The sequence below is a fragment of the Talpa occidentalis genome, unplaced genomic scaffold, assembly GCF_014898055.3.
Source record: "Talpa occidentalis isolate TD23 unplaced genomic scaffold, MPIMG_talOcc4v2.1 talOcc4.2, whole genome shotgun sequence".
NCBI lineage: Eukaryota > Metazoa > Chordata > Mammalia > Eulipotyphla > Talpidae > Talpa > Talpa occidentalis.
Genome location: NW_023602073.1, coordinates 2,571,334 through 2,583,613, shown reverse-complemented (window position 1 = coordinate 2,583,613; position 12,280 = coordinate 2,571,334). Strand labels below are relative to the sequence as shown.

Sequence of the window (12,280 nt, the reverse complement as noted above, 5' to 3'; positions counted from 1 at the left end):
GGACCCGCGTGCGGGAGCGGGGGGCGGGCGCGGCGGGGAGGCGCCGGGGGAGGCCTGAGGCGGGTGAGGGGGGCCCGTGGCCCGGAACAGGCGCCGGGAGGGTCCGCCGGGCCGAGGCTCGGGGGCGAGGGGAGCGGGGTCCCCGCCCTGGACACGGGCGAGCCCCCCGACGGCCGCCCCTCCGCGTTTCCGGGAGTTCCGTGCGCTGTGACGCCCTGGGACGGCTGTCGTGGGATGCGGAACCCCCCGCCACGAGCGCCCGCCCCGGGGTGTGGCTTCCGCGGGTCCCCGGGCGTTTTCTCCGCGGGGACCCCGAGCTCACCCTGGGGCACGCGCGGCCGTTTCCCGCCTGGACGCGGATGGGGCTGCGTTCCGGGGTCTCGCGTCCCTCTCGGCGTGGCTGCGGGGGTCCCGGGCCCTGACCGGGCCGGCGGGTAAGAGTTTCCCGTCCTTTGTGCCCGTTTATCGTGGCCGCCGCCCCGCCGCGTGCCTGGCCGGTACCCCGGGTCTCCCCAGGAGGACGGTGTCCCGGAGGCCAGACCCCTGGGAAAGAGCTTTTCCTCCCGTGCTTGTGCGCCCTCGTTCCCTTGGGGGGACACCCCAGGCACATCCAGGGCATGGGCACCGGGGTGTACGAGGACATGAATCCGGGGAAGCCGGGCTCTGGAACATTCCTGGGAGTGTCCTGCCAAAGAAGTGGACAAGGTGCATCATTTCCTTTGAAATTCTGACCAATTTTTTTAAGGGATTTTTTAAAGAGATTTATTTATTCATGCGTAGAAGAACCTGGGTACAGGCCAGATGCACGGGAGGGTGAGAGGATTCACCAGAGACAGAGCTGGGAACAGAACAGGCAGACTGACTGAAATACACTGCTGAGGGGAGCAGCGGGAGGCTGGAGAGGTCTGCGCGCCATGTGGGACCCTCGCTGACGGCCGGGGATCGAACTGGCACTGCAGAGGCCGCGGGCAGCTTCGCAGCCCAGTGCTCAACCCCTGCACCACCAGGGAGGCCCAGGGAAAGCCCTTTTTAAGTGATTAATCATCTTTGAAACTTTTGTTTAGTTCTTCACATGAACTACTAGTCAGTCTTAGGAATCATCAGTTTTATTAACTTGCGGTAAATGGTAAACCCAAATAGTATTAATAATGGACTTATGGGTCCTTTCCTGCTCCTTCTCAGAGTGTAAGCACAGCTGTCACGCGCAGTGACTCTGGTCTCTCCCAGGCAGTGTGTGGAGCGCTCTGGACAGGAGACTCCAGGACCCGGGACCAGCTGCCTCAGTTCTCTCCTGCAGGATTCCATCACCTCTCCCAGCGCCGCCTCCAGAGTCCTCTGGCATCTTTGAGAGCAGTGGACAATGGATAAATCTCTGGTGAGTGATTTGTTTTCTTTAGCTTAGCTGGGCAGTTGGGAACAGTGCTGCTCTACTCTTAGGTCTAGATGAATCTTATAATGAGTTTTCACGTTGGGGTAAAAAGTGTTGCTGATCATATGGAATTTCTATTTTTATTTCTTTAAGAAATCTCGGGCCTCCCCGATGGCGCAGCGGTTGAGCGCTGGGTTGCGAAGCTGCCCGCGGCCTCTGCAGCGCCGGTTCGATCCCCGGCTGCTCCCCGGCCACCGGAGGAGGGTCCCACATGGCGCGCAGACCTCTCCTGCCGCCCGCTGCTCCCCTCAGCAGTGTACTTCGGTCCTTCTGCCTGCTCTGCTCCCCGCTCTGGCTCTGGTGGATTCTCTCACCCTCCCGCGCTTCTGACTGTACCCAATGCATGTATAAACAAAACAAAACAAACAAACAAACAAACAAATAAATAAAACATGCCTCTATAAAAAAAAAAAAAAAAAGAAATCTCTGCACCGTTATCCGCAGGGACTGTACTGCTCTAATGGCTCAAACTCATGCTGCAGTGACTGGGAATAGCCTCCTAGCATTGTGTCTTAACCCCTTGCGCCACAAGGGAGGCCCGGATACATTATAAATTTTGGAATGAACTCCTTGTCAGATGTGTGACATGCAAATATTTTTTATATTCTATAGGGTGCCTTTCTGTTTCTATGCTGGTTTCTTTTGAGTTCCAAAAGCTTTTAGGTTTGGTGTTGTCCCACATGTTGAATTTTGCTTTTCTTTCCCTTGGTGTTGGGGTTGTGTTCCCTAATGCATTTTGTAGCAGCTGTCCTATAGTGTACCCCTTATTTGCTTTCAGTACTTCATGCTTTGGGCTCTTATATCCAAACGTTTCAGCCATTTGGAATTAGTTTTCTATATGGAGTTTTGAATGGGTCTTGCTTCTTAGTTTTGCAAGTCACTATACATGTTTCCTGAAACCATTTTTTAGGAAGATATATTTATGCATGGAAGAACTGGGGTGTAGACCAGATGTTCCGGGTTTGTGAGGGTCCACCAGAAAGAAAGTAAGGAGCAGAACACATAGATCCACTGCAATGCACTGCTGAGGGAAGCAGTGAGGGAGACAGGTGAGGTTTGCTGTGCCACATGTGAGTCAGCTCTCTGGCCTGGAATGGCCATGCTGTATATATAGCACTGACTCTTAACTCCTTGACCGCCAGGGGTTCCCATCCCAGTATTATTTATTAAAGAGGCTGTCTTGTCTGAATTGTATGATTTTAGCTCCTTTGTCCAAGATGAACTCTTCGTATTTATAGTATTTGCTTTCTGGGTTTTTAATTGCCTTCCATTGCTCTGAGTTCTGGTTTTGTTCCAGTAAAATAATGTTTTCATTACCATTGGCATTTAATATATTTTGAAGTCAGGAAGTGTGATCGTTACATTTCACTTTTTCTCTCAAGATTTTTTTTTGCTATTTGGGACCTTCTGTGGGTTCACATAAATGCAGTGATTGTTCTCTTTCCTTACAAAAAACCTCCTTGGTATGTGGATAGGTATTAGCTCTGTAAATAGCTCTGGACAATAAACCATTTATGATGTTAATTCTTCCCACCTAGGGGCACAGGACATCTTTCTATTTCTTCTTATCTTTTGTTTCCTTTACTAGAGTTTTATAATTTTCAGTGTTCAGGTCCTTCACCTCCTTTAACTTTTTTTTTTAAGATTTATTTATTTATGTATACAAGAGCTGGGCTGCAGGCCAGAGGTATGGCAGAAGGGGTTGTGTGAGAGGATTCACCAGAGACAGAGTAGGGAGCAGAACAGGCGGACTGACTGAAATACACTGCTGAGGGGAGCAGCGGGCGAGACAGGAAAGGTCTGCTGCGCCATTTGGGTCACCTCCCTGGCCGGGGATCGAACTCATGCTGCAGTGGCTGCAGATAGCTTCATAGTGCTGCCTCTTAACCCCTTGTGCCACTAGAGAGGCCCCTCCTTCTTTAACTTGAATGAAATAATCACAGCTATTTCATTCTTTTTGGTGTGAATATCAATGGAAATGCCAGTCTTTTCACACACATTCTCTTCATAACTTGTTTATACTTTCAGAGAAATAAACAAATTTTATCATGTATTCAATTGTAAAAAGTGATAACATAGTTCAACATATATAATGGACACCAAGGGTTCAAATATGATTGTTTTCTTGTTGTTCTGCTTAGTATTTGATCATTATTTACAATTTCCTTCCAGTCTTTCAGGTCAGTCTACTATGAATTTTCCAATTGTCCTGCCTCCCTGCTGTACAAATGTGTGCCCTGGGTCAGATTTGACATCACTGAAATTATAGCGTCCATGGTGGTTCTGTGGGCATATGTGATCTTCTGGGCTCAGTGGGTGCATTAGACTGTTACTATGTAAAATGGGTCTCATAAGGGCATTCTTCTCTCTTAGAACCAGGTCTCCCTTTTTTTAAGATTTATTTTACTTATTTATATATAAACCAGAGGTCAGGGCATTGGTTGGGGGATGAGATGATTCACCAGAGACAGAGTGGGGAGCAGAACAGGCAGATCTATTGAAATACACTGCTGAGGGGAGCAGCAGGGAGACAGGAGAGGTCTGCTGCGCCATGTGAGTCAGATCCCTGGTCAGGGATCCAACTCATCCTTCGGTAGTTGTCGTAGCTTCATAGTGCTGAGACTGAACCCTTTGTGCCACCATGAGGATACTCTCAAAAAAACTCTCTTTTCACCTCATACCCTATTCAGAGCTCCGTTGTTGGCCACATGGTAACTGTATATCTTGATTTCAGGAACCTTTGACCTTCAGAGATGTGGCCGTAGAATTCTCACAGGAGGTGCAGGACTACCTGGACCCGGCACAGTGGGAATTTTACCGAGACGTGATGTTAGAGACTTACAGGAACCTGGCGTCCTTGGGTGAGGAGAATATCCCTCCAGATTTCCTCATCTGCCCTCACCGTTTCCTGTGCTGTGTGTGTGTGCTCCTGGGATGTCCAGATTTGTAGGCTACGTTTACATCCCTGATTTTCAGAAAAACAGTGTGAGTTTGTTGGAAAGAAAGTCTCATGCTGTTTGATCATGACTTAAACTTCTCCTCTCTTAGGTGATCTGCAGCCTGCTCTATTAGTGCTCATTCAAGAAAATCAGTTCCTTATTACAAGCTAAAATCAGTGTGTTATTGCACATTCCTATGACTCAGATGTCTGGAAATGGTTCTCAGGATTGAAAATTTATTTCTTTAAAGATTTATTTATTTATGCATACAAGAGCTGGGGTTCAGGCCAGAGGTGTGAGGGGTGAAATGACTCACCAGAGACAGAACCGGGAACAGAACAGGCAGATCAACCGAAGCACACTGCTGAGGGGAGCAGCGGTCGAGTCAGGAGACGTCCACCTCGCCATGTAGGCCACTCCCTGGCCGGCCAGGGATTGAACTCTCGCTACAGAGGCCACGGACAGCTTCACAGGATGCTCCTTAACCCCTGGCACCTCCAGGGAGGCCCCAGGATATGAAAATTTAAATGATTTCTGGTAAAGGTGGTGTCAGAAAAAGTATTTGCAGTGATCCTTTTCTAGAACCTTCTGTATTCTCCTCTCTACTGAGCACAATCCTGTATTGGTAATTTGAAAATCTGCAGGCCATCTCATATCACCTGTCCTAATAAACAGGTCTTGCTATGTCTAAGCCTGACCTGGTCGTCTTGTTGGAGCAAAAGGTGGAGCCCTGGGATGTGAAGAGAAGTGCAAATCCCGTCCTCCTCCCAGGTAGGTGGAATGAATCTGGCAGAGGCCGCAGCTGGCAGGTGCAATGGTACAGGAAAGCATCCTAAATATGTCTAGGAAGCTCTGTTTCAGGGGTTGCAGACATGCTCCTATTTTGTCCTGGAGTCTTAGTCTTACTTTCCCTGGGGGCGTCTCCTCTCGGACACCGAGTCCTCTGCCTTTCCTTCTTACTGAATTGAACTTAGGTTTTGTCCATTTTGTTGATCTTTCAAAATCCAGACTTCCTTTCATAGAGAAGCACCTGCTTTTTGGCCATGATGTTACATCTATGTATTTTTTATTTCATTTTAAATGTCCTCCTTTCTGCCAATATGGAGCTTAAATTATTCTTTTTCTAATTCCTGGAGGTGTGAAGTTATGTTGCTCAGGTGAGATCCCTCTTATTGATAGTGTAATTGTTTAATGCTTTAAATTTACTTCTTAGTATTATTTTCTGAATCCCACATGTTTTGGAAGTTTGCTTCCTTTCAGTGTCTCAGTATTTCTTAGTTATTTAGAATCTAGGAAACACGAGTTTACCTTGCTCTATATGATTCGAGAATAGATTCTCATCATCTCAAATGTTTGTCACCACCACACCCACCACCAGTGCACTTATGGGCCTCACCGTAGATCTTTGAATCCACTCCCACTTTCGTACCCACAACCAGTGTCCCTACCTCTTCAGTACCCTCACTTCTGCAGTCTTAATTCTCGAGTTCATTTTGGTTTGTATTGTCAGTTTCTTTGCTTTGTTTCTCCATATTCCAAACAGGAGTGAATTCATCCAGTAAGTCTTTCCCCTTCTGATTCATTTCACTGAGCATCATCCTCCCCCAATATTCCATCCTTGTCGTTGCAAATGGCCAGATGTATCCTTTTTCAGTAGTATTCCACCCTGTGTATATACCACACCTTTCTTTAGAATTATTTTTCACCCCTGTTTGTCAACTCCGGTTCCTGAATTTATACCATTATTTTCCTTCCAGTTGCAATTGGGGCTTGAACCCCTCCTTGATCTTATGTTTTCCTCTTCTGCATTCAGTTCTGTCTTTGTGTGCTGCACACATTCAGGTCCTCATGTTAGTGCATGTGTTATATTACAGTGCTTCCCAATACATGTAGTTTTCTGTTATGTTCTTGGGGCATTCTTTTCATCCTGTGAGGCTTTAAACTCAGATCATATAATTCTGATATTAGTGTGATCAACGTGACTCCATGGATCAGTTTTCATAGAATCTAGTTCCAACCTTACGTTCTACATGGTGTGCTGATGTCTGTGTTGAGTTTCGTATAGGTAAGATTGAATTGGTCTTATTTTTAATTCCTTCAGACACATTTGTCATTTTCATGTGGACTTTTAATTAATTTACACACAAAGGATTTCTGAAAGGAAGGCATTGACTTTATTAAAAAATGATTCCTGTATTCTCAGCCATTTTATACCTCATTTCCTCCCTAGTACAGCTCTGTATTATTCCTCTCTTCCTTTCTTGTGGGTGATTTCCCTCCAGTTGCTCTCATTTTATATGCTAATTGAGGTATACTGGTTTGTAATCTTATTTACAAACATTGTAAAGCATTGTCACCCAACCTGTTACATATGACATCATTCTCTGTTTTCATTTCCTTTTCCATGTATTTTACTGGTTTCTTTTTTGTCACATGGGGATTATATACCATGTTGAAAAGTTATTTAGCCTTATCTAAACTGAAAACAATTACATTCAACTGCATACCAAAACCCAACTGTTTAACATTTCTAAGTTCTCAAGCAGAAACAGTATTTTTGCTATAGGATTATATCATACCTTTTTCTCTGTTTGCTATGTATTTACCTTTCCCTGAGGACATCACCTTTTATAAGCATGTGTGTTGCTGTCTAGTGCTCATGTTACCTGTCTAACATCAGGCCGGGGGTCTTTATTTGGTATTAATTTTGTGTATAAAATAGTTAAAATATTTTATTTTGTCTTGAGTGCTGTGAGTGCGGTAAATATTCCTTGCTGTCTCCCAGCCATGTCTTCTCAAGACGACCAGGACTGCATACCACAGTCAGGCACAGAAGATTTATTCCTAAATGTGGGACCGGGAGGAGATGGAATCGACACCTCTGAGAATTTAGAATTATTGAAAGATCAGACATGTCAAGAGGCATGTGAAGGGCACAACAGTTGTTGCGATGAAGATGGCCGAGCAGCGACAATTATCCATAGTAAAATTTCTCCTGCAAAAACTGATCCAGTGTGTAAACCATGTTGGGTAAAACTCCATTTTATGTGTGTTGCATGTATAGATAAATATGTTTCTGTTAGCAAAGATCCATGTGGCATTTTTAACCACACATTCTCACAGAGGAATATTGGAACATATGGGAAGTCCCCTAGTCCATAATGGAAATGATTATTCAAAACATTGTCACCATGGGGTAGGTTTAAACTTTGTGTCAAATCATTCTCAACATCAGAGAATTAGAAAGGAAGATGAAAAATCTACAGAGGATCCTATTGAGGAGTCCTCAAAACTTCTCCAATATCAGACAATTGGTGAGAAACCTTACAATTGTAAAGATTATGGCAAAGATAACACTTGCTGCTCCAGCCTTAATGAACATCAGAGAAAGAAACGGCGTAAATGTGGAGAGCATGGTAAAGGCTTTTATTGGCATTCACAGTTGACTCGATCTCTAAGAAGTCATACTAGAGAAAAGCCTTACATGTGTCCAGACTGTGGTAAAGCCTTTCTATATTTGTGTCGCCTTTCCCAACACCAGAGAGTTCATAATGGTGAGAAACCTTACAAATGTGAAGAATGTAAGAAAGCCTTTAAGGTGAAGTCAAGTCTTAGTCAGCATCAGAGAATTCATACTGGCCTGAAACCTTACAAATGTGAAGAATGTGGCAAAGCCTTTAACTGGGTGTCAAATCTTTCTAAACATTATAAACTTCATACTGGGGAAAAGCCTTACAAATGTAATGAATGTGGAAAAGCCTTTATTAATAATTCAAAACTTATTCAACATCATAGAATTCATACTGGGCAGAAACCTTACAAATGTAAAGTATGTGGCAAAGTCTTTAACCAGAAGTCACATCTTAATCGACATCACAGAATTCATACTGTGGAGAAACCTTAGAACTGTTAAGAATGTGGCAGTCTTTAAAAAAACAGTCATATCTTAGTCAACATCATAGAATTCACACTGGGAAGAAACTACAAATGTGAAGACTGTGGCAAAGCCTTTAACTGGAAGTCAAGTCTTATTCTACATCACAGAATTCACATTAGAGAAATGTTAAAATTCAAAGGTCATTTTTTTACTGTAGTCTCTTTAACCAGAAGTCCAGAAGTTTCACCAGAAGTGGCAGTGATTATCCAGAAGTCAAATCATCCTAAACATCGGAGTGCCTAGTGAGAGAACCCGTAAATGAAAATGACCAATGGATTGTCCAAATATATATTATGAAACCACCAGATTTTCATACTGGAAACTTTAAAGAAGCAAAAATAGGAGAAAGTAATTTATAATGAAAATTAGATGCATATTGAGACATTGCAGTGCAGTAGTAAGTTAATTCCACTTGGCCAGACATAACCTAAAATGAGAATATGGTCATGGAGCATAAACCAAGATTAAAACACTAAATATTAGCATAATTTAAAAGTTCAGGAGGCCTCCCTGGTGGCGCAAGGGGTTAAGTTGCAGCTTTGTGAAGCTGTTGGCAGCCACTGCAGCACAAGTTTGATCCCTGTCCAGGGAGCTGACCGACATGGAGCAGCAGACCTCTCCTGTCTTGCCTGATGCTCCCCTCAGCAGTGTATTTCAGTGGATCTGCCTGTTCTGTTCCCCACTCTGTCTCTGGTGAATCCTCTCACCCCCCTCACCTCTGGCCTATACCCCAGTTCTTGTATGCATAAAAATACATCTTTAAAAAACATAAATAAAACTTGAAGACAATGGTTTGGGTCATGTATAGTTATTTTCTATCAGCCATACTTGAGCTATGAATAGACATGATGAATGTAATTCACGCCTAAATTACTTCATTCTATGACTTTCTCATGTACGTCACATCATGTGTTTGATTGTTGCTGCCTCAAACATCTAAGGGATCCTTCTCTAATGGATGGATTTGCTCACATCTGACTTGCTCCTGCAAATTTAAGGTGGTGTCATATATCATGTATGAAGAAAATGTGAATGGATATGCTGTTTGGTTGACTCAAAAGATTGATCTAAATCACCCAATTGGCATAGAAATTAGACCGAGAAACATGCTGAAGTTCAAATCATTTCATCCTTTTGTCCTTAGGGAATACATTGACAGTTTATTAAAGTCCTGATGTCTCTTCAGAGTAGGACAGCGGTGGCGCAACTGTAGAGAATGATAAGGGAGGGGCATGAGGAGACGCAGACACTGGGTCAGGGTGCGGGCCTCGTGCTGCTGAGGGTCTCTGCAGCCCTTCATTTATGCATTTCAGGCAACCCGGGAGAGCGCGTGAGCACAGGCATGAGGGAAGGGAACAGTCACATCTTTCCCAGAGCAGCAAGGGTTGATTGACCTTTCGCAGAGGCTGTGACTGAAAGGTTCCGTGTGGTAAAGACAAGGAGAGCTAGGCTACGTTTCTCAAAGGGAGGGAAAGTTTATTGCGCCCCGCGCAGACCTCACGCACCCAAGGTGGGTGTCAGTGAAGCCGCGCAGGTTGTTAGGGGGAAGCAGGGTTTTAAAGGGTGAGCAGGGGTCAGGTGGGAAGTTGGGCTCCTCTGGCAGGAAAAAGTTTGTTGGGCAGGGGGAGTCTTGTGGGGCAGGTAGAGGTTCTTTGTCTGAGAAGAGACTCTCCGGGGAGGGGGGAGTCTCACTGTCTGAGTCCTCCAGGCAGGTATCCGCATTCCTGCCCCCCAGGTGGGCTTCCTGGTAGGCTTCTGCATTCCTGCCTCCTGCATGGACCTTTCATACCAGCCTTTTGTTGATAGGAAAAGGGGTGAAGTTTCTCTCTTTGGCTACTTCTGGCTGAAAGGGGCAAAAATCAAGGGGGTGGCTCAGGCCTGGTGATGAGGGTCTTCTGCAGGGACGCGAGAATATGGGTGGAGAAGGAGTTGGTTAAAGGTGGTAGGAGACATTTCCCGAATGCGAGCCTGTATGAATTTTAGGAGGCGAGGAGAGAAAAGAAAAAATAAGGTGATCATTAGTATTGGCCCCAAGAGTGGGAGGAGCCATGACACTAGGATTTTGAAACCTTGTCAGTGGAGAGTTGGAGTCCCCGGTTTTACTAGTAATAACATTCTTCCCTGAGGAACAGGCAGGTACCCCCTTTATTAGCTGTTAACAAGTCCAGAGCCCGCCGGGTTTGGAGAGTGACCTGTGCCAGGGCGGTGAGCTGTCTTTGTAATGATGCTGAAGACACATAGGTTTTTTCTAAGGAGGTATCTATTCTTTCATGAAATTCCTGGGCAGAAATCAGGCTGTGTCCCAGGGCCCCACCTGCCATTCTTGCGGCTGCTATCGATGATGCCAGGCTGATTCCAACCATGATTGGGAGAAAGGCCGCCCGCTTAGTCCGATGTGGTGAGAATAACCAACCTAGCTCAGACCGTCCGTACAGAGCTAACTGTGGGACCGCGAGGACTTGGATACGTGGGCCTGGAGTAGCAGAATTAATACACCGAGAGAGAGAGCCACTGCACCAGAAAAAGTTTCCCTTTGCTGTTGTTCGGAGCACAGAAGTAACCGAAATGTTAGAAGCACGGGCATGAAAGCTGACAAGGGCATCCGTTTGCTGGCAGGGGTAGCTGTGATTGGAGTCCCATAGGGGGACTGAGAGTTGGGGAGTCTGGCAAGCAGCGTCCGTTATCTTGGTCGTAGTGGTACTGAGATTCATTGGACCTGCTGCCAGTAGAGGCCTCTGAAGGGAAGCACAGAGGAAACAAGAGGAGGTGTTAGTCCCACAAGAGTCATTCAGGAAGGTTATAGCGTTTTGGATTATATGAATCCAGGTTGAGGTTGTCTCGGTCTTTTCTGATGCTGTTAGCTGATTTTACAGGATTTGTTCTGAATGGAGGATGTCCTGGGAGACTTGGACTGTGGCATTTTGTGTCGGGACATATTCCCTTGAGATGGACAGTGTTGCCACTGGATAGGAATGCCAGCCAGTGCACACTGCGGCTTGGACTCCCTGTACCCAACGTTGGTCCCAAGGATCTGAAATAGCAGAGCTAACTTGATTCATATTGAAGCCCCTATTATGATGGACCAGAGAGAACATTTGGCCTTTGTCTGGAAGGTGCACTGTGCATGACTGGTAAGGGCACCCCCCATATTCTCTATAGGTATTTTTGCAGTGATCTAAGGTTTGATGGTAAAGAAACAAAACAAGGCGTTCATAGGGTTAGTAATCGATGAAAGAGTTAGGGTGAGAGTGATGGGTGCTGTGCATCCGGCCTGTGGGCACTCCGCAGTACCCACATAGTGGGTGATCTCAGTGGATCCTGAGACAAAGGTCTCCCTAACTTTGAATTTCCATACACAGGACACTGAGCTAGGGGAGATTTTGACAAGAAATGCACATCCTAGTAGGACCCAGGTTACGACATACATACTGTTTTTCTTCGGGGGCACGTTTGACCCCTGATAGATGGTGCCAGGAGGGGTGTCCCAGAAGTGTTACCGCTGTAGGCGTGGTGAGAATAACCGTGCATGGGCCGGTCCACCGAGGCTGCAGTGGCTTTGGCTGAAGCGATTTGAGCAGGACTTGGTCTCCCGGATGCAGTGGTGGGGAAGGTTGGTTGAGGAGGTCGAGATCCGAGGCAGGACTGGGGAAGTACCGGTCTGCGTGTTCCTGGAGCAGTTGGCTGAGTAGGGAGAGGCCAATCCTGTCCGGGTAGGTGTCCACGCAGTTGGTGAGCTGATTGATGGTAACGTGGCCTAGGCGGCCCTCCGCTGACCGCGCGCGCGCATCTTCACAAGAGCTGCCGTCTACAAACACAGGAGGCATCTGACAAAGGAGTCAGTCTGGAGGTTTGCATTTCGTCCAGGATTTTAGGACACGAATGAGTGGCAGAAGGGGGCCAGAGACAGGCAGGAGAGTGGCTGGGTTGAGAGAATTAGACTGAGTGGGACTCACTAGAGGGTTTTTAATAAAGAGC

The 12,280-nt window shown here is 46.0% G+C and overlaps 1 protein-coding gene across 1 annotated transcript; it reads left to right on the top strand.

Moving 5' to 3' along the window:
- Positions 1-440: 440 nt before the first annotated feature.
- Positions 441-11,100, top strand: LOC119253266 (zinc finger protein 239-like). Its single transcript, XM_054698289.1, is given in 5 exon segments — positions 441-705; positions 1,183-1,375; positions 4,164-4,290; positions 4,478-5,139; positions 7,154-11,100. A coding segment is annotated over 1 exon segment (1,110 nt). The 5' UTR covers positions 441-705; positions 1,183-1,375; positions 4,164-4,290; positions 4,478-5,139; positions 7,154-7,438; the 3' UTR covers positions 8,549-11,100.
- Positions 11,101-12,280: the final 1,180 nt, after the last annotated feature.